Source organism: Theropithecus gelada, chromosome 5, assembly GCF_003255815.1.
Source record: "Theropithecus gelada isolate Dixy chromosome 5, Tgel_1.0, whole genome shotgun sequence".
Lineage (NCBI taxonomy): Eukaryota > Metazoa > Chordata > Mammalia > Primates > Cercopithecidae > Theropithecus > Theropithecus gelada.
The window spans coordinates 99,536,166-99,559,465 of NC_037672.1; the positions used below are offsets into that span (position 1 = coordinate 99,536,166).

The following is a 23,300-nucleotide window of genomic DNA, read 5'->3' on the forward strand; positions in this document are numbered from 1 at the left end:
TAAACGAAGTAGATAAGATTATTTCTACCTGGCTTCCCCTACGTACCTCACAGAGCTTTGGAAAGAATGAAGAGAGGAGATGCTTTGAGCTTTTGGGGAGAAAAATCCCTGAAGTGTTTTTCTTATAAGTTATTCAATTACCATGTTTTTAATTAAATTATGTTAGAAGTAAGGGGAAAATGCGAAGAGGGCCACAGGAGATGAAGGGAAGTGACGAGTATCAAGTGTAATGAAGAGATCCTTTGAATGTTTGATTATATCAATTATCCTTCTGGCCATCCCACAGAGAGCAATGCCTGGAAGGGCTGCTAGTATCTGTTAAGCTTAGTACAGCCCTATCATTATTCTACCTTGTATAGAAAACTAGTACCCATCTGCACACAGAAAAAGGGGAGGAGAGTGTGGTAAAGGGAAACGAGGACCTAATTATGCAATATTGTATTGATTACTATCTGTCTGTATCTTGTTACCTAATTTGCATAATCAAGGTCAATTACCACTAGATTTTTTAAAATTCTGTGGGGACTCAGATACTAATATTTTAATCATATTTTGGCTGCAATATTTTTTCTCTGTACATACTTAAGTCCAACTTATTGATGATATTTTTGATTAGTCATCTTAGAGCAGTTTCCTTAGATTCCTTTATTTCTGGATATCAGTAATGTACCAGAATGGAACAGAACATTGTTTTATTTGTAAGGACTAAGGGAACGTCAATCCTTATCAAATGTTTCTCCAAAAACCTCCCTGATGACTATAGTGTACAGGAAATCAGCAGTTAGCATGAAAAAAAGATAATTAGGAATACTTTGGAATATTTAGAAATAAAAGAATTAAGTACCTAAATACCTAAAAAGGCCGATTTCATCCAACCATATTTCTCTAAACTGTTGCAGATATTATGACCATTCAGTCCATGTAACATACTAGGCAATGAAAACTGCTTATTACCTAATTAATGAATATTCTTCAAATATCCTGGGATTTCATGGTGTACTAGGAAAAGCAGTACATACTTGGTAGAAAACAATAAAAAGGGCCTTTTATATAATGTTTGTCAGAGGCAAGATTTTCTAAAGGGACTAGACAAGTTCTCTAAAGAAGGTAAACAGGAATTATTATTTAATTCTTTCTCTATATGCTGGAGGGAAAAGGGATTATGAGATTCAACTATTTTCCCATTGAAAGTATAAGCATTTCAAGTGCACTAAGTTTAAGACTGGCAAGGGATTGCCAGGAAGTTACATTATTGCTAAGTCAAGGAATTTTCCTAAGGAAGAAAAAAATAATTAATTGGCACCATTTCCATGGAAACTCAACAGATTTCTTCAACTCAGTTTTCACATCTTGAAAAAAGTGTAAGGAAAAATGCTGAAGACTTTGGATCACAGATAAAATTTTCCATCAAAACAGTTTAAAAGTCAATTTTCCCAATTTGGATTTGAAATTAGAAAATGCTAAGGAGTGCTATCATAGATGAACAAGCGCACTTCCATCCTCCTTCCCAAAACTGAGCTTTACAGAGCCATCAAGGGTTTGTTCTTCAATGCTGGAAGCCAGAGAACTGCATTTTGCCAGTGTGTTTGGAGCTGGTCAGGATCTTGAAGTCTGGGTTATGTTATCGAAGCTCACAAAAGACTGATTCATACCCCCAATTCCAGTCATTAAACCTATAATAAAGGAAGATGGCTTTCCAGTGACTAGATTGCTTGCATTATTTGGTCTCTGCCAGATAATAAAGTTTATATAAAATATACTGAGTCATTAGAAGATTTCTAAGTGAACATGATCAAGTCAAAAATGTTGAAAGAATTTATGGGCTCTTTGTTCAAAGATGGAAATATCTGGCTAATTTTCCTTGTTTTACAAAATCATATATAGTCTAGGGTCAAGTTTGTTCACATCTTGGACTGTACAGAAGGGCCTTTTCTATCTATGTCAAGATCATCCCCATCTTACTAGCATAGTCTTACCTTGGATATGACATGTGGCAACTGATGAGGTTCAAGCATTCTGAACAAGCTGCCTCCCTGTGATCATGGATTACATCCACAGATGTCCTCAGCCATATAGGCAAATGAACCTTATGAAAGGTGTGTTGTTGCTCTCACTCTTAGAGGGCAAACTGTTAGTGTGGGCAGCTAGGCAGACACGAGCACGGCAGGAGAGGGCTACCCACCCAGGAATATCAGACGACCACCAGGTTATGGTTAGGTAGTTGTTAAACTGTCTCTTTAAAACCATAATTGGTCACAGCCAGTGCCAGCGAAAGGTAGTCTCTCAATAGACAGAAAACACCTGAAGCTGGTGATCAGCAGCTTCCCAATAAGATCTCAGGAGTTGGGCAAGTGGGCGCAAGCATGTGCACTAAAAGGCAAAATGGTGGGGTTTAACTGGTATATGACTTTTCTCTAGGAACGCTCAACTGGTAAGGGAAAAACACCTAAATGAGCATATGCACAACTGCAGTAAACATACTGCACATGCGGCTCCTCCCAGGTGCTGGCAGGGCACTGCGTTTGCAGATCGCCTGACCCAAGGAAAAATCAAGGGAGGAGAGACACTAACCCCAGAACCATACCAATGTTTAAAACCCCATGTCAAGTGCACTTGGATCTCTCAGGTTGCCCACTTGGCCCTCTTTCAAGTGTACCTTACTTCCTTTCATTCCTGCTCTAAAACCTTCTAATAAACTTTCAATACTACTGTATCTAAAACTTGCCTTGGTCTCTCCTGTGCCTTATGCCCCTCAGCCGAATTCTTGCCTCCAAACAGGCAAGAATCAGGTTGCTGCCAATCTGTACGGATTGGCTGCTGCTAAAAAAACCCATTTCTTTGAAGGGTAATGTTCTGTGGATAGAAGGAGCACATCCACCCTAACCAACTGCCTATACCAGTCACTTCCAACTCAGACGAGCATAAGAATTATTTGCAGAGCTTTTAAACTTTGGTTGCCTAGCCCTACCTTAGATATAGACTAAAAGTTGAATAGATGAGATAGTAATCAGCAATAATCTCAAAATCAACATGTAAAAAATTTCCACCAAAAGAAACTATGTTTCAGAGACCACATGTGGTCAAATTTAGCCCCTAAGTAAATTATATTTTAACAATAACCCACACAATATAATTTAAAACTTTTGCCAGCATTTAAGACCATGTTTCCTGAAATATTCAAATTTCCAACCACTCCCTATTATATAAATGCACAAATTGCAACAAATGACTATTTTCATTTGTTATCGTGCTTTTCGTGTTGTCTTCTTGTATTTGGAACACATTTCTCTAAAGTCATAATTCTATCAAAAGTGAGAACATAAGAGATATCAAGAGAGTCAGGTTATGAAAAAAATGAAAGAACATATTTATTTGTGCTAATGAAAACTATTCAAATGTATTTAACAAGCAGGTACCAAATCTTACTTGCTCAGTAATTTTATCTGCATGGTCCCTATAGGCTTATGAGCTTATAACCCCTAGTATAGTCCCTGCCCACCAATTCCTCACTCCAGACTACAAAACCATTATTGGCTGGTCTTCCGTAGGGCAGGAGTGTGCATACTCATGGGAAAGAGGTAGTCAGGCAACATATCCTTTCTGTGTTCTATAAGTGTACATTGCTGTAGCGCTTTGATAAACGTTAAATAATAAAATTGTCTAGAAGCAGGAGACCTGGAGAAATGGGGAAGATATTACCCTTACATGGGAAAAAGAGAATGCTGATCTCTGAGGTATTTTCATCAGGCTGTTTTTGCCAGTACTGGATATATTAAACAGAAAAGAGGGAAAATTGTCAAAATGTGGTCATTTGTACTCCATAAAAGAATAATGGCCTCTTTTCTCTTTTCCAGTATACTTACATTTCCATTTGTCATACTGCTCACAAAAGTTTTTCGTTGTTGTTAAAGTCATACCTTGAAAATTTTGTGTAATAGCTCAGTTTTTGTCTAGAATAGCAATATGTTAGCAACCCACAGTGTTGTCTCTCAGAAATGAAGTCAAAGCACACACAAAAAAGATGAAATTCTTAACAATAGGGAGAACAAAGACTGGAAAATAAGCTTACTGGCATCTAGAACTAATTCTAATTAATTCTAAGGTTGAGAAAAGTTAATTGAGACAAATTTAAAAATCAGTAGTCTACCCCTACTGTCTATGAAACAAATCAGTCCTTTGCTCATAATAGAAAGTAGAAAGATATTTAATCCCTCCCTTACCTCCTGACCCCAGCTACCTGTCTGCTACATAAATGTTAATTTTTACAAGTGCTCTGTGTCCCAGCTCTGATCTTTCCACATACATGCATAAAATATTCCTTCCAGTTGAAAGTGGGGTGTAGGAGGGTAATGCTACACTCAGCTGGTCCTGGGACTCTAAAGTAAAGCTCTACAATGGAGGGATGGGAAGGTCAAGAAGTCTGTTAGAAATTTATGCACGGACTTAGATACATAGTGCCAGGGAATCATGTCCCACCTCTATCGTGGCAGCTGCATTAGACAAAAACCTGCTAAATCCTGGGATCTTGAGTTGTGAACTGCACCTATTAAAGATTTCTGCAGTCCGTCCCTGAACACAGGGAAAGAACCAAAGGACATATAAACACCAAGAGCCTTGGTGAACAATGATTCCATAGATGTGTTTTTGTTTTTTTGGTTTTTTGGGGTTTTTTTTTGACAGAGTCTCGCTTTGTCGCCAGGCTGGAGTAGAGTGACATGATCTCGGCTCACTGCAGGCTTTGCCTCCCGGGTTCATCCGATTCTCCTGCCTCAGCCTCCTGAGTAGCTAGGACTACAGGCGTGCACCACCATGCCCAGCTAATTTTTGTATTTTTAGTAGAGACAGAGTTTCACCATGTTGGCCAGGATAGTCTTGATCTCTTGACCTCGTGATCCACCTACCTTGGCCTCCCAAAGTGCTGGGATTACAGGCGTGAGCCACCATGCCAGAAGTATTAAAGATGAGAACAAACAAAAAGTTCATAAACTAAAACTACTCCAGAAGAAAGGAAGGAGAATTTTTTTTTTGTAAAGACTCAGAATAATTATACTTCTGTTAGTGATTTATTTATTAATGAGGAAGGTTGTCAGATATCGTATCAAAAGCACCAAGCTATCAACATGGAAAAAATGGGAAATACACACACACACACACACACACACACAGCACTTTTCAGCTACCAATGCATAACTGCTTAAATATGAAGCTTTTTATAAATATTTTAACTTTTTCAAAAGTTCTAAGGCAGTATGTGTTAATTTCAACTGAAGTATCCCACTTTCAGGTTCAGTACTAGGCAGTTGGTGACAAAATGCAGGGGCCAAAAAAGAAAATGTCAGAAAAGTTTGAACTCATTAAAAAAATGGAAAATATGGAGAGGAAATAGCAGCAGAAAGTCAAGGGCCAAGGTTAGACTGAGATGAAAGCAAAATATGTGAAAGACATTTGAGATGAGATACCAGAATGAGATTAAACATGTGACATGAAGAAAAGGTATTGACAAGAGGAAGTATGATAAAAATAAAATAAAATAAGAAGCTAAAGTTTCAACAGCAAATTAAAATCCACATCAGTCACAACAAAAGGGACTCACACTAGGTGAAAATAAATCAGTGAATTAGAGAACATATTAAAGAAGGATTTGTTCTCAGTACATGGAAAGACCGAAAACTAATAAGATGTGGAGAACAGAGATACAACTCAAGTATGACAGGTTTTTTAAAACTAGAATAGAAAATACAATCAATGACTTTATTAAGCTAATCTTTGGAGAAGTGGGAAGTTGGAGGATGAATAATGCAGATCGAGTGGGCTCACTATGAGACAGGAAAAAGTAAGGAGCGTTGTTTGTGTTTAAAAGCACCCTAGCAAATCTTTTTGATTCTAAGGAAAAAGAAACAATCTTAAAGTATTGAGCAAGTATTTTAACTTAGATTTTCTACTAAATTAACAAAATCCATTAAAAAATTAGAGAATCTGTGTGACAGAAACTTGAGATAATGGAATACCAAGTCTATTTGAGAAAAAAACTGCAACTTAAGAAGTTTATATTTAGTCAGGCATTTTGTTCATGTAGAAGAAAATAAAATAATTTTTGGATATCCAAAATTTTAGAAAAGATAGCCATTCTGTCATTATGAAAGTATCAACCAAAACATATTCTAACTAATGAGGAATTAAACAAAATAAAAAGCTTAAAAAGAAATTACAGTATTAAAACTACTGAAGTAAACTTATATAATTATTGTAAATTTATTTATAAGACATGAATGTAAAGTATTGGTGATAAAAAATATGTAATGTAACATAATTATTGCTAATTGAGTAGCAATAATCTGGTTACAATGACCAAAAACTATAAAATTACCTAGGAACTAGAAAGAAAATGTTTTTTCATTCATTACTTTATTAATAAAAAAAGATTTAAAAATCTGGAATTTTAAAAAGTAACTACTTTCAAATTCCTTCATATATATGTATAAACAAATACATATATATGTATAGTCTTTATAACCACATACAAAACAAGATTATGTATAACAGCAGTCATCACAATAAATTATATCAGTTAAAACATTCTCACAGAGCAGGAACAGTCATTGAGGACAAATGTGTTAATCATCTGCATAGCAATAGTTCATTAAAACCTCAAAGATATGAAATAGATATTATTTTCCTTTTTAAAATGGATTGATTATTTGCAACCAAGGACAGAGAGCTAAGAAATGGTAGAGGTGAAATTTGAACTCAATTCTGTTATACTCTGAAGGCCAAACTTGTAATCACCTTCTGTACTATTTCAGGTAATCATTTTAACAACTCTCACTGCAACTTTCCTGAGCTTTAACAGAAGCCTGAAACACAACAAAGCACATTACACATATTAGCTCCTTCAACTCTTGCAACAACTCTGTTACAAGGGGATTATTTACCTTCATTTATAGACAAAGAAACTGGAGTTTACAAAAATGGAATGAGAAAGAGCTTTAAGTCCTCATCTACCTGGCTCCAAATACCATGTTATACAATCTCCCTCATAAAAAGATACACACTGAAATGTGAGCAAAAGACTGTAGTGGCAGAAAAACTCCACCTCCATCTTCTTAGGGTACCAGCCAGGACTGAGAATTAAATTGATGTAAAATAGATTAACAAGAGAAAAGCTTAATAGTTTCACATGGCACTGGCGCCCTCAAAGAAAGTGAAGACTCAAAAAAGCAGTTAGCCAGTTACTTAGCTACTGAATTAGACAAAGAATAGTAAACTGTGAAAATGAGAGGCTTAAAAGACAAGAGTTATTCTAACAAGGTATGTACAGAATCCTCTTAGTCTCAACTTCTCCTCTTTGAAGCTAAGGATATTGCTTTTCCTTCTTGTATAGAGTGAGTGTCTTTACCGTGGGAATTTAGTCTTCTGCTTTTGGGAAACAACTGAAAGGTCAGAATGATCTTTCTTGCACCTGCTGTTTTTCAGTTTAAATAGTTGATGTGCCAGAGTGCTATATTTTTAACTTCTTCAAGCCAAAACTATGCTCTGCTTTAAAAAGATACATCCCCCAAAACACCAAGGAAATACTCATTAATAAAATTATGTCAAGTGATAAATAAAAATTTAAAATATCACTAGACTAATGACCAAGGCATGTTTGTATACATTTTAACTCAATAGTTAACCAGAATAAGTTTTGCCAGTGAGTTATTTCAAATTCAAATAAAAGAGAATTTTCATATTATATGAACCATCTCATGGAGTAGAAATGTTAATGTACTAGTTATTTTATTTTTTAAAACATGATGATTTCAGTTGATGAAAAAGATAAAACTATTGTTCAAGTATTCATAATTTTTTTTTAATCTTGTAAAATAAGAAAGAGAATACTTTCTTAACATTATCAGAAATATCTGATTAGTATTCCTGTTAGGGATAGGAACAAGATAAGGATACCCGCTATTAACATTTTTACTTACCATTATCCTGGAAGTTTCTAGCAACTGCAGTAACATGCATCTAAAATAAAACGTGTACTTATTGGGAAGGAGATACTTTCTCCATTATTTTTAGATGATATACATACATGCCAGAAGACTTGAAAACATCAACTATAAGACTCTTGAAAATTATTTTAACTAGCTGGATATAATTAATAAATAATTCACTTTTTTATATACCAGAAATATTTGGCAACATCATGAAAGAAAAGAAATTATTCACTGTAAATTCAAAACATACACAAAAAGTATCTATTAAAAAGATAGAATAATGCTATTTTCCTAATGGGAGATTAAATGCTCTCAACTCTTTCTATAATAACTTATACATGTAAGAGAATCCCAATCATTTTGATAGGATACTTTTCCTTTAGGGAGAGAGAAATGACAGTTTGAAAGAATGTTTCTAAATTGATAGAGAAGATAATTAAGAAGAGGTGAAAGGTAATCACTTGGAAAAAAAAATTAGGGCCGGACTAGTGGTCATATGTGATATTAAAGTCTGTTACTTATTCAATGCTTTAAGCTACCACACTCAGAGTTATAATGACACAAGAATCACTGGCAATGAAAGAAAGCTTTAGACCATAAAATTATTATAAAGTTTGTGTACTTCTTTGAATTAGATAATGCAAAATACTATCAAAAGTGAAACAGTACAAACACTCCCTCATCCTACTGGTGAGAGTGTATACGACAACACGTTCCAGGAAAGGAGATTGGCACTAAGTATACATCAATAGCTTTAAAGGTGGTCATACTCAAAAATTATATTTTTATGAATCTATGCCAACCAAATAAATAATGCAGCCAGTGATTCATATGAAACACTTATAAGCTCCAAAAACATATAATTGTGGAGAAAAATGGCAACAATAAAAAATCCCTTAGTAAGAGAATGATTGAATACTTTATTGCATATACAAACTTTGGAATATAATGCTCCCATTAAAAACCATTTTTCAAAGAATATTTAATGTCGTGGAAAGATTCCTAGGCTACATGACTAAGAGAAAAAACCAGGAACTATGTCAGTATAACCCTAATTCAGAAAAAAGGAAAGAAGTGGATACTTAAGAAGGACCACCAAGATGTTTATGGTACCTGTTTCTGAAAAGTATAATAATGAGTGGCAGTTATTTCAGTTTTCAGTACTCTTCTGTATCTTCTAAGTGGTGGGGAAAAAAAAATCATGTTCTAAAATCACAATCATTAAAATAAAACATCAAATGCCAGATGTGGTGGCTCACACCTGTAATCCCAGCACTTTGGGAGGGCAAGGCGGGCAGATCACTTGAGACCAGGTGTTCAAGACCAGCCTGGTCAATATTGCGAGACCCCATCTTTACTAAAAATACAAAAACTAGCCAGTTGTGGTGGCACGTGCCTGTAATCCCAGCTACTCAAGAGGTTGAGACAGGAGAATCACTTGAACTCAGAAGGTGGAGACTGCAGTGAACCAAGGTCGTGCCACTGCACTTCAGCCAGGGCAACAGAAGGAGACTGCCTCAAAACGAAAACAAAAACAAAATGAAACAAAACAAAACAAACAAACAAATCTCAAAGAATATATGCAACTCTAAAATTAAGGGGATGCAGAGGCCTTACTTGGAACTTACAAATAAATCAATAGACCAAACATATCCTGACTTGCCCATATGGACCTGAGCTTATATACCTACCAATTCCCAAACTAAGTAACAAAAATAACTTAAGATTTAAATCTTGGTCACTAGTTCTCGTTCTCTCGCTGTCTCACTCTCTCTGTCTTTCTCTCTCTCTCTTTCTCTTTCTCTCTCTCTGTTTCTCTCTCTGTTTCTCTCTCTCTCTCTTTTTCTCTCTCTTTCTCTCTCTCTCTTTTTCTTTTTTCTTAAGCCAGGGTCTGCTGTGTCACCCAGGCTGGAAGGCAGTGGCAATCTCAGCTCACTACAGCCTTGATCTTTCAGACTCAAGCAATCCTCCCACCTCAGCCTCCCAAGTAGCTGGGACTACAGGCTGGTTTTTATAGAGATGGGATCTCTCCGTGTTACCCAGGCTGGTCTGGAACACTTAGGCTCAACCAATCCACCTGCCTCGGCCTCCCAAAGTGCTGGGATTACAGGTGTCAGCCACTGCACCTGGATCCTATTTATTTAAGTCCTATTATGAGAAGTTCTTTCCAAGTGCCACAAACTAATTTGGTATGATGGTACAGTATGGTGTGACATCACATGATATTTATAGTATGACATGGTACTTACAGCATGGTATATCTGGCATGGATTGAAATGGTATGCATTCCGTGGGAAAGCCTATTAATAAAGTGGCAGAAATTTTTTATATTGTAAAAGCAATATGATATTATTATAGAAAGTTGGAGATCATAAGAAAATAATTACATATGTAATATGGCATCACAATAGAACAACGTATATTATCTTTTAAATTTTCTTTTCATGCTTTATTATGTATATGTATATTTTAACTCTGACACTTAAAATTTTTAATGTGTGTATGTTTGTATCCTGCTTTTGAACTTGTTATAATATAATAAACACTTTCTATGTTGCCACAATCTTTATTTTTTTAATGACTACATATTTTTATTAAGTAAATATTTTCTATTTTAAATTACTTTTTGTTGGACAATCAAGTTGTTTTCTTTCAAATTTTCAACAAAGTCCTTTCAGCCAGTCACCTAGTAAATAATTTTAATGAAAATCCCAATTTACATTCGTACCTAATCTGTATATTTATATACTGACTACAATGGGTTGGTTGATGTTTATATGACCAATATTTGATCAAATGGAAATACTCGTAAAAAGAAATTTATTTAAAAGGAATTAACTTTTAAAAACTGTAGTTTACCTTGAAGCTTTTACACTAAGAGACAGGAGTCTACCATATATACAGTTAGCTGTCTGACAAATGTTTTTTACTGAAAATTAAATTCATACTAATTCTTCTGAAGGTAAACCAAAAAAAAATACAAAATTAGGAAGACGGAAAACCTTTCATCACCTCCTTTTCCTCATCAAATTGTTATCTAAATGCAATAAAGTAATCTTATAAACTCTACCAAAAATTACAGGTTGCATGTTTTGGTTTGACTTGTATACCCTTAGAATAAAAGGTAGTGAGATGCCTAAATCATTTTTCTTTGTAACTTGTCATGCCTAATCCTAATTTATCAAAACAAATGCTTTAATCTCTTTACTCTTAAAAAAAGGTAAAAGCAGATTTATGTAAAATTAGGTTCGTTGTAAACAACTCACTCTCAAAACAATATCTAAGACCTCTGCTGCTCCTAGCTTGTTCTTTTGTTCTTTCTGCACAATCATACAACTGAACACCATACCCCCCAAAAAAGTCATCTTACTTATATTTTAATAGCTAGATTGAGAAAAAAAGAAAGGGTAATTGAAATAAATATTATTAAAAGGAGTTAGTATTTGTTAAGTTAAACTTGTACATATAGCAAAACTAAAACTGGTACGGTTTTCTGGGAAAACTTTTCTTGAGCTAACTTCCAGAACAGCAGAAAATCCAGCTGCCTGGGTTACTTGAGATAAAAATGGATTCATACTTAGGCAAAAGGATGACAGAAGTGAGGTGATAATTAAATGGCATAGCTGTTAAATGGTGATGCTCAACCTCTCTCCTCTGGCAGGGATGGCACATAGAATTCTACTGCTAACTGCATTTCATGAACTGCATTTTAGTGTGGAGGCCTATAAAAAGCAAACAGTATAAGAAGCAAGATCTCAATTGTTATCTGTGCTTTTTGCTGCTGAACAAGTTAGCGCTCTGGCTAACTTGTGCTTCTCCAGTTCCTCTGGGATTTCATGCTCCATCATCCTTAGAGGAAGATTTGGAGTATAGTATCTGTTGACATCTTAGTTCTGGGGGAATAGGTTCTGAAGAGAAAAGACAAGAAAAGACAAGTCAAGAAAGCCCCTGTGTTGAATGGAAATGGTGAGAAGGGAAAAAGTTACCAAAAAAAAAAAAAAGGAAAAGAAAGAAAGAGGAAAAGAAAAGAAAAGGGGGGGAAGAGAGAGAGAGAGAGAGAGAGAGAGAGAGAAAGAAAGAAAGAAAGAAAGAAAGAAAGAAAGAGAAAGAAAGAAAGAAAGAGAAAGAGAGAGAAAGAGAAAGAAAGAAAGAAAGAAAGAAAGAAAGAAAGAAAGAAAGAAAGAAAGAAAGAAAGAAAGAAAGAAAGAAAGAAAGGAAGGAAGGAAGGAAGGAAGGAAGGAAGGAAGGAAGGAAGGAAGGAAGGAAGGAAGAAAAGAAAGAAAGAGAAAGAAAAGAAAGGAAGCAAGGAGGAAGGAGGGAGGGGGAGAGAGAGGAGAGGAGAGGAGAGGAGAGGAGAGGGAAGGAAAGAAAGAAAGCACATGTGGGAATCAGAATTATTGACCATAGAGAAATTTGATGTGCACGTGAATCTTTTTTGGAAAGAAACTGTCTGTGTGTCCGTGTTTCAAAATTCACTATTATAGTCCTTCTCGAAACTGAGAGAAACATTAGAGGTCATTCCAGAACAACCCCAAGGCTCAAGTCCTCTTTAAACATATAACATTTGCTATCAAATACTTGAAACCTCTTTTCCAGAACAACCAATCCTAATTATATCAACAAATTATTATTACTATAGAATTTGAATGTCCTCCTCATTTCCCAAATCCTTGTTAATATTGTCTGGATAGTCAAATTCATCTGTTTCTTTCTTGAAGAAGCACTCCCAGAAATGGGCAGATCCCTCCAAGGACAGCTCACTGGTATACAGTTAGGCAGGACTGGCTATTCTCTCCTTTCAGACTCTGTGGGCATGTTTAGATTTGATAGTATATTAAGACATGTTACCTACCCCTCCTGAAATAATACAAAAAGTATGTTGCACTTAATGGAAATATGTAAATGAGAAGGTACAAACTCAAATGAGTTCCAGCAGGTAGGCAGGTAGCAGACGTGTGTTGTCATCCAGTAACTCTAAGGTGTGGCAAGGATTGCAGTAACCTAGAGAGCACATAGCATCCTTAAAGTCATGCAGGCCCATTTATGACTTTAAACACCATGGTGGACAAGGGAAACACTGAATTCACCCACAGTCTGCCAATTTGCTACCACTGTGCCTCAAGCTAGGCCATCTACTATTCCTTTTGTGCTGAGCAAATAATACATGGCATGCTCCAAAATAAACTCTTTAGAAAAGGAAGCATCTCACTACAAAATAACTGATCATTTATTTTAAATCTTTCAGAAATAACTTTTCAAATGATGTGAAGCCTTTTGTGACATTTGGATGTTGGTTGACATCTCTTTTCCCAAAGTTCGGAAGACTGTTTATTCTAAAGATATTTATTGTTAATATTAATGTTAACATTTATTCAGCTTACTGTGTGGCAAGCACTATGCTAAGTATTTTGTGCACATGATCTCTGATAATCCTCAGAAAAAGAAGACAAAATTGGCACTGCCCTCAAATAGCAAAGTATATAACTTTTGCTACTGTTCTTTCTCTCCTTGTCCCTTTCTGTTTCTCAGTAATGAGACACATTTTTGTAACCCTTAAGACTAGGTTCCAGGCACCTCCATCCTTAGAAATAAACTCATTAAAAATATACTGGTTTATTCTTTAGCTGCTCATAGAGAGTTAAGAAGAAGCTACTCCAATGACTTATTTGTAGAGTGCTTTTGTTCCTAGTTGTCTACACCTGGAGTTTCTATTAATGCACCCTCCCTTTGTATTTTAGACAGAGCTCGGATAGACAGTCCAGCCTCTTCTACTCTCAGGGGCTGTCTAACTGATGGTCAGGAAGAACTCATCCTCCTGCAAGAGAAAGTCAAGAATGGGAAAATGTCTATGGATGAAGCTCTGGAGAAATTTAAACACTGGCAGATGGGGAAAAGTGGCCTGGAAATGATTCAGCAGGTAATATTGGCCCCAGTGTTTTCTGGGACATTCCATAACTTGTGGAGCCCCTAGTTTGTTACTGTTTAACTTTCACAAGGAATGCAGGTAACTGTTCTTTTATTTTTAACTAGTCACTAAGAAAAATACTTCAAGAAATCAATTAAATGTTTGAAAATATCCAGATATTATGTTCACCAGCCATTGATGAAGTCAATCCTCTAACCCAGTATACCAAAGCTAATACCTAATCAGCTTATAATACCTGTCTTTAGTATAGCGAGTGTTTTTTGAATCTCGTTGCTGAAATTAAGTTAAAGCATCTTTACACTGAAGAGTGTATTATGTATGCCAGGCTTAAAAGGAAAGGAATGAGACAATGATTAAAATCACACTAAGCAACAGTCCTAAATAAAATGCAATAAGTTGTATCTTCTTTCTCCTTAAACTTTTATTTATATATATGTACACATACACACACATTTACATATGTATGTAATACATATGTATGTGTGTGTGTCAGTCACAATTTGTAGAGAAATACCAAGAATATTAAGTTCAAATAAGCTTGTCTTCTGTAAATATGATTTACCTCCTGAGATGGGATTGGAGGACATGGTTCTGAGATGAGCATGAAAACAAAATATACCACACATTCAGTGAGAGATAACACAGTCATAGTCCCATATTCCATCCCTTTTCACTCCAAAAATATTTTAACAATTTTTTCTTCTTATCAAGGAAATCCCATGCCTTCAAAACTCAGTTCTAGATAGCTGTTTGATTAAACACATTTAATAAGCAAATTTAGGCCAAAGTATAAATAATTGATAATAGCTTAATATTGTAACTTTCCCAAGAGATAATTTTTATTTAAAAGACATTGCTTAGGAAAACATTTTTAAACAATAAAAAAGAATCAAAATAGAGAAATTTCAAACAATACAGTATATAGGCCAGGGGACTTTCCCAGTGCATCTGAGATCGTGCCTTGTTAGGAACCAGCTGTCTCTAAGGGCAGTTATGGTTGTGGGTTTGGCTGAACCTCATCCAGATTTTGTGACACTAAGCAAAGGCAATTATTTTGCCAAATAAATGCTAAAGAATACTGATTGTAGAGTTCTGCAAGTCTTCGTTGTTCATGATTAGAATCACAATATTGCTTCTCAATCATGTCAATGTCATCACCAATACACATGTGTTTAGGTGCAGACCTACAAATCACATTCCTAGCCATGTTAGATTGTATAGATTTTGTTGAATTAAGTCAATTGTATTTCATCCTCCTGACACTCTTAAATAATAACGTTTTCCATTTAGAGTTATCCACCTTAAATATCATTTTGGAAATATTTCACTAGTTGTTTCATTAAACTCTGGTTATTCTTATTTTTATATTTATTGTATATTTATACTTCATCTTGTTTTAGGAAGAATTTAAGGTGCTTCATACTCACTACTTAGAGATTGATCTGACTCACCTAATAATAAGGTGATAGTGGGACAATGAATATTGTTCATGTTTATTTTAAAAATATATATTTTTTAAAATAAAGGCTGAAAGATACTAAGATTACTTTCCATAAGCAACAAAGTTTAATGACTTGGTCTGAATTCTGTCAGAGGAATCAGTCAGTCCTTAACATAAGGGACTTGGCCAAAATCCAAACAACAAAAAGATGAATATTCCTCCTGTTTATTCAACACACACACATGCAAACAAATAGGCATTCCTATGTACTTTTCAATATTTTTCTTGCAGCTTGCAAAAGTATTTGTGTGTATCCTATGAATATAAATGAAGTTATCAGAGGTAACTGAAATCATATTATCACTGATGAAGGAATTATCCTAGGAAACTAAGAAAGAAAATGGCACAAACATGGAGTTAATAGTGGAAACTGGTTTCCAGAATAACTAAGAATCATGTTGAATCCCCGGCATTGAAGATGAAATGGTGGAGAAGGGAAAACCTTGCCCTTCACTCTCCTCACTCCTACTCACAGTCACGGAGTGCCTGAAGAAGAGTTTGGCACCACTGGTAGGAGAGATCTGTAAGGCAATGGAAACAACTAAATAGGAAAAGTGGTTTCTAAGTTTCCAGGAAAATCCTAAGGAAAGAGTGCTACTCTCAAGTTCTGTTCTAAAACAAGATTATTAAATGTTAGCTTGTTTTACATTTTGCTTAAAAAGATAATGTTCAATATTTGGAATTAAAGAAAGATCACAGATGTGCTAAGAAGAAGAATCCTGTTATGTTCATCTGCTTTTAAGTCTCTGATCTTTAGAATTAGAACACTGGGAAGGAATGTGCCATACAGGGGCTGGAGATGGACTCAGGCAGCAGCAAACCATCACTGTGTAACCCTTCTGCTTTTGGACACCAAATAGCAAATATAGACCCCACAAGCATTGGGTTGGGAAAACAGCTTCCCAAAGAATTGCACTCTAGGATCCGATCTTGACTCTACTACCTATAATTATGATTTGAGAAAGTTACTATACCTCTCTGTACCTCAGTTTCCATATCTACAAAATGGAATGACGACATTTTACATCCACTTCATTAAGCTGTGAGAATTAAGTAAGGTAACATATGGAAAGTATCAAAGATGGCAATTGAGACATCGTGAGTAGCAAATAATATCAAGTAGCGGCATTGGTATTGCTAATAGTAGTTGATGTTTTCATCTTGATCCATAAAAATTTGAAAATCATAACTATGTCCTGGTTGTTTCTACATTAAGGAGAAGTTACGACAACTACGAGATTGCATTATTGGAAAAAGGCCAGAAGAAGAAAATGTCTATAGTAAGTAAGATTTGCCTGCTGCTCAAAAATAATAGAGTGATTAAGTTGAAAATTCAGGGACTATGGAGATGAATGGGCCTGAGTTCACATCGAAACCTCAACAATTCCCAGCTGTCTAACCTAGAGAGGGTCTTAATCTCTGGTAGTGAAATTCCTTGTCTGGAAAATACACATCTATAATTATATATGCATCTGAGGGTGCTTGTGTGAGTTAACATAAAAAATACTTATCATATTCTCTGGTTCATAATGAAAGTTCATAATGAACCAGAGACTATAAGTATTTTATATGCTATAAATGTAATAAATGCTTGTTACTCTCTTTCTTTTGATGTCTATGTAAGTTGCAAATAGGACAACCCTACTCAATTTTTTAATAATCCATTATATAAGAAATCAAGGCTGGGTGTGGTGGCTCACACCTGTAATCCCAGCACTTTGGGAGGCCGAGGTGGGTGGATCACTTGAGGATAGGAGTTCAAGACCAGCCTGGCCAAATGGTGAAACCCTGTCTCTACTAAAAATATAAAAATTAGTCAGCCATGGCAGTGCATGCCTGTAATCCCAACTACTCGGGATGCTGAGGCAGGAGAATTGCTTGAACCCCCCAGAAGGCACAGAGGTCGCAGTGAGCCAAGATCACACCATTACACTCCAACCTGAGTGACAGAGCAAGACTCAATCTCAAAAAAAAAAAAAAAGAAAGAAATCAAATGATTAAAGAGACATGCTTTTGAATAAGTTAAAATATTAATACAGTGAGTTCTCACAATTGTCAACATGTGTATCATTTTTAAATTTCTAATAATTGAAAGTTGCTCTGGCAGTGGAGGTTAGGGGAGGGGATACTCTATATTAAGCCAAACATTATTAAAATGGTAAAATTTTGCTAAAATAAACAACACATTCAAAAATTAAAAATAAATTATGTTATCACTATCTGACCACTGTTTCCCCAAGACTCTACCCCTGCACAGATAATTAAAAACTAGCAGCCACTAAAAGAGTGTGAAAGCTTCCATCTCTTCCATTTTCATTAATATTGCATAGCTTTTAGCTAGTCCTTCATGTTGAAATTCATTTCTCTTCATATTATACAGTTATGTATTTTTCTAGAGAGAATTCTTTAAGCACCTTAAAATGTTTGTAAAACACAAATATACTTTCTAAAATAATTAAGGTCATAAAGACAGGGCCATCTTATAGGTGACAGACACCTCCATTCTAATATGGATAAGATTAAAATTTTAACAATTTATAAAATTACAAATCATATAAATAATTTTACCAAGGAGCATTAAAAAGCTAACATTTATTATCTCCTATACATTATTGTTTCTTACAATAACTTTATGAGGTGGGCAAATTTCCGATTTACAAATAAGGAAACTGAGGCCCTGATAAACTAAAAAGTTAGAGGACACACATAAGAAGTGAGAAGCCATTTCTGTTTAATTCAAAATCAATGCTCTTAATTATCGGTGCCTTAATTATGAATCAATTAGTTCTCCTTTCAGTCACACTGGAATAAATAATACTACACAAATCTTTCTATTGCACAAGACACTATTACTGGGCAAATATATGAAGCAAGTGATATTAGGAGGCAAACAATAGGTAGCCAAAGACTATGAATAATTCTAGAGACAAGCAGTACTCATGAGGTGCCTCTTATTATGGCCCAGTTCTCTGCCAGAGGACTATTTCCTGACTACACTCTGAGCAAAGCAAAGAAGTTCTGTTGAACTGAGAAGGCAGAGATCCTAGTTCAGGGCAGCTGAAGCTACTAGAATGTGTGTGGTGGGTCATTGCGAGCAGGTGACTGTGTAGAGAGGTAGCCTAAGAGGTCCATGGGAAGCACTCCACAAGTCTGTGGCTGAGAGATGAGCTGTACCTGTGCAAAGCAAGACAGTCAAGGCATGCAAGACAGCAACTTCTGCGGTATTGAGAGCAAAAGAGAGACACTAAAGGTTGAGCAGAGTTGAGGAAAAGCCAGCCTGGGAATTTTTAAGTTCTGGCACTGTCAAATTAGGGAGATCTTAACACCTCTTTAAAATACCTGACATTCTGCTGTGACACCCAAAAGGTGCAATGAGTAAGGACCAGGATTTAGAGTAAGATCTACTCTGGACATGCCCTAACAAAATCTCAAACCAAGCCCCAACAAGATCTATACTGGAGACAGAGTTTGTAGGCTGACTGAATCTACAAACTCAGGGCCTTAAAAAGAAAACACCTCGGGCACAAAAAGCCCACAGTGAAAACGAATAAAATTAAGTCTATACAAGTTCTTGCCAGTAATTGAGCTGCCTACTAAAACGAGAACATACTGTCATCAGAATATTCTAGAAGCCAGAATATACAACACATTATCTATAACGTCCAGTATTCAATTAAAAAAAGAAGACATACAAAAAAACAGGAAGCTGTCATCTTAATGAAGAAAAAGAAAGTATAGACGGAACCTGAGATGTTGGATGTTGTTGATCTTAGCAAACAGACTCTAAAGCACCTCTTATAAACACTGAATTAGTGAAAAATGTGGTTTTAAGGAGGGAATAAATAGAGAATCTCAGCAGAAAAAAAAATGAAACTATATAAGAACCAAGTAGAAAGTATAGAAAGTAAAAATACAATAAAATAAATAAAAATTAATCAGATGAACTTATTATCAAATTGGAGATAACAAATTAAGAGTTAGTAAACAAAATTAAGACAGACCAATAGAAATTATCCAATTTGATTTTTAGAGAGATTAAAAAGACTTCAAAAATGAACAGAGTCCCAGCAACATTTAGGACAATATAATGCATTCTAAAATGCATATAATTAGAACCCATAAGGAGAAAAGAGTGAAAAGAGGCAAAACATTGTTTAAAAAATGATGACCAAAACCTTGCCAAATTTAATGCAAACCACTTGCATGTTGTTGAAAAAACTTTTAAAAAATAAAATTAGCATAATTGTTAAAAGAAGGACTTCTAGGCGATTTATTTTCAAGCTACTTTAAGCCAAGGTAAAAAGAAATTCTTGAAAGCAGCCAGAGAAAACACACGTTACATATAAAGGAAAAAAAATTCAATAATTTATTATCAGAAGCAAAAGAGGATTGACGACAAGACAATAACATCTTTAAAGTCCTAAAAAATGACCACTTAGAATTCTAAATCCAGAGGAAATATACCTCAAAAATGTGATAAAATAAAGACATTTAAGATAAATGAAATGAGATAATTCACAGCAAAATTACAGTAGAATAAATGCTTAAAAATATCATACAAGGTGAAGGAATGTTAACAAACAAACTCAGATTCTCACCGAGGGAATCTGTGGGAAAAAGAATACTGAAAATTATAGAAAGGAGGTAGATATAAAATATTACGTTTTCCTTTTTCTCATCAATTACTTCAAAGACAACTGTTTAAAGCAAAAATAATAAAACTTAAGTTAGAAGTTCTATAATATGGAGAAGGAAATATGAAAACAATCATGCAAAGGACAATGGAGGCAGATAAATAGAATTATGTGTTTCCAAAATTGTTATGTGGTGAAGTGTAAAGATTCAGTTATAAAGTAGGAAGTGGAGAGGGTAAAGTAAGAAGTATGATGTATCAACTATAAGGCATGAAGTACTAAGGGGTATACTACTGTCTCAAAATCTAAGTTAAAGATGCATATTTTATTTTAAAAATAGAAAGAAATCAGTTTAAAAAATAGATAAGAAGTATACTTAGGAAACTCATAGAGGAAATAAAATAGATTATTTTAAAAAACTGTTTGATTCACCAAAAATAAAGCAAGAAAGTAGAAAAAGAGGACTATAAACAAAATGGGTAAGTGAAGAACCAAGAACAAGATGGTAGTATTTAACTAAGCCGTACCATAATTATATTAAAGGTGACTGAATTAATTGCTTCCTTTTAAAAGCAGACATTTTCAGACTGGAAACGAAAGCAATATCCAATATTATGCTGTCTAAAAGACATGTATTTTAGATATAAAACACAGATAATTTGAAAGTAAAGTATGGTAAAAGGTTACTATGACAATAGTAATAATCATAAGCATAAGAAAGCTGGCATGGATATATCAACATAAGATAAATTTCAAAATAGAGAGTATTACAAAAGATAAACAAGGATATTACATACAGATAAAAAGGCAGTTCACTAGAAAGATAGAGCAATTCTAAATATCTGCATAATATAAAGTAATTTTATATTATATATTTGAATTTTACTAAAACTCCTGAAGCAAAATCTGACAGTACTCGGAGATGTTTTCACTTCTTTCTCACTAATTAATAGAACAAATAGACAAAAATCAGTAAAGATACAGAAGACCTAAACAACATTATCAGCTAACTTGACCCAATTGACATTTACAAAAAAATTTTTTAAGTCAGAATACATATTTATTAAAGGTATACATGGAGGTTCACCAAGATGAAACATAGGCTAGATGATCAAAAAAGTTTCAGTAAACTTCTAAAGACTGAAATCTTCAGAGTATATTCTCTAAAAGATTTCAGTCTTTTAGAATCTTATATTCTCTTACCACAACAGAAGTAAATTAGAAATCAGTTAGGAATTATATATCTAGAACATCTCCCAATATATTTAGGAATTAAATATAACATTCAAAATAATATGAGGGTCAAATAAGAAATCATAAGAAAGTATTTCAACCTGAATAGTAATGAAAAAAACATATCAAAATTTGTAGAATGCAGGTAAAACAAGTATGTAGTTAACAGTTAACTAAAGGGAAATGTATTACTATAAGTATTATACTAGAAAATAACAAAAAGCTTGAAGTCAATGATTTAAGTTTCCACTTTAGAAAAATAGAAAATGAAAAGCAAACCTTCAAAAAGAGGTAAGAAGAGAGAAATAATTAAGATCAGAAATCAGTAAAAAAGGAAAGAGATAAACAAAGAGAAAATAAAATCAAAAGCGAGTTGTTTAAAAACATAAATAAATTTGATAAGCCCATGGGAAGAATGATCAAGGAAAAAAAAAAGACAACAAGATACCTAAATTAGGAATTAAATTGGGTTACTACAACAGATCCTACAGACATTAAAAAGATACTAAGGGCCTGGTGTGGTGGCTCTGTCCGGGTACAGTGGCTCACGCTTGTGATCCCAGCACTTTGGGAGGCCGAGACAGGTGGATCATCTGAGGTCAAGAGTTCAAGACCAGCCTGGCCAACATGATGAAACCCTGTCTCTACTAAAAATACAAAAAATTAGCAAGGCACGGTGGCATGCACCTGTAATCCCAGCTACTCCAGAGGCTGAGGCCAGAGAATCGCTTGGACCTACGAGGCAGAGGTTGCAGTGAGCCAAGATTGCTCCACTGCACTCCAGCCTGGTTGGCAGAGCAAGACTCCATCTCAAAAAAAAAAAAAAAGATACTAAGAAAATATATAATTAACTTTCTGCCAAAACATTTAACAACTTAGACCAAAAAGGACAAATTACTTGAAAAAAAAATTGCCAAAATTGACTCAAAAAATAAAATTCCACACTCCTCTGAGTATACCTCTTTGTACAATTCTCACTTTTAGAACTTTGTTAATATTTTGCATATTCAGTAAATGAAGACAAGGCAGAGATAGGAGGCAAAATGGAATATAGGCAAAAAAAAATGTATTATGGATAATGAGAGCCAGGTTTTTTATTGTCTGAGAAATCAGTTATAATTAAGGAAAGAAGAAGGGCTAGAATGACTGTTATGGTATTGCACTGGAATTGGAAGTAAAAGTATAACAAATAATTACAGAGAGATAGATATAGAAATATGGTTGTGTGTACAAGTATGTATATTTCTTTAACTCTTTCAGCTAAGAGGATCTAGAGGCAGTGACAGCCCAGCACCAAAGAGCACATCTAGTACCCATGTCTTAGTTTATGAAAACAAATGGCCCATAAGCATGTGAAAAGATGCTAAATATCATTAACCATTAGCAAAAACAAATTCAACTACAATGATATACCAATACACAAAAAGTATAATGAATTACCATTTCAGAAGACTGTCAGTTAGGATGTGGAACTGGATATGCATTGTATGCATTGCTTATGGGAATATAAAGTGCAGTGATAACTGTGGAAAAGTCAAATATGCACTTACCATATGATCTAGTCATTCCATTCCAGGTTTTTTCCCGAAACAAATAAATGCCTGTGTTCACACAAAGACTTGTTCACAAAAGTTCATGGCAGTTTCATTCATAATATCCAAACTGGAAACAATTAAATGGGGTTATTACAACATATGCAAATGTCCAATAGAAGAATACATGATTATACTGTGATACATTTATACTGTGGAATACTATTTAGCAATAAAAAGGAATACTTACTATTGTAACAATAATATAAATGAATCTCACAAACATTACACATACTGAGTGAAAGATAACAGACAAAAAGGATGGATCAGACACAAGGGAATCAGACACAAAGGAATACTACATGCTGTGGTATTCCATCTATCTGGAATTCTAGATAAAACTAATCTAGACAAAATTATAGAAGTAGAAATTGTTAGGGGTGGTGAATATCCAGGTTACCAGCAGCAAATCCATACAGGTCTGCAGCAACCTCA

At 34.7% G+C, this 23,300-nt stretch overlaps 1 protein-coding gene across 1 annotated transcript in view; it reads left to right on the plus strand.

Moving 5' to 3' along the window:
- Positions 1–23,300, plus strand: part of BANK1 (B cell scaffold protein with ankyrin repeats 1) — a 250,288-nt gene that overhangs the window by 222,199 nt on the left and 4,789 nt on the right. Inside the window, exons 11-12 of the mRNA XM_025384833.1 lie at positions 13,718–13,896; positions 16,623–16,686. Of these exons, the coding sequence (XP_025240618.1) occupies positions 13,718–13,896; positions 16,623–16,686 (243 nt within the window). The remainder of the gene's footprint in view (positions 1–13,717; positions 13,897–16,622; positions 16,687–23,300) is intronic.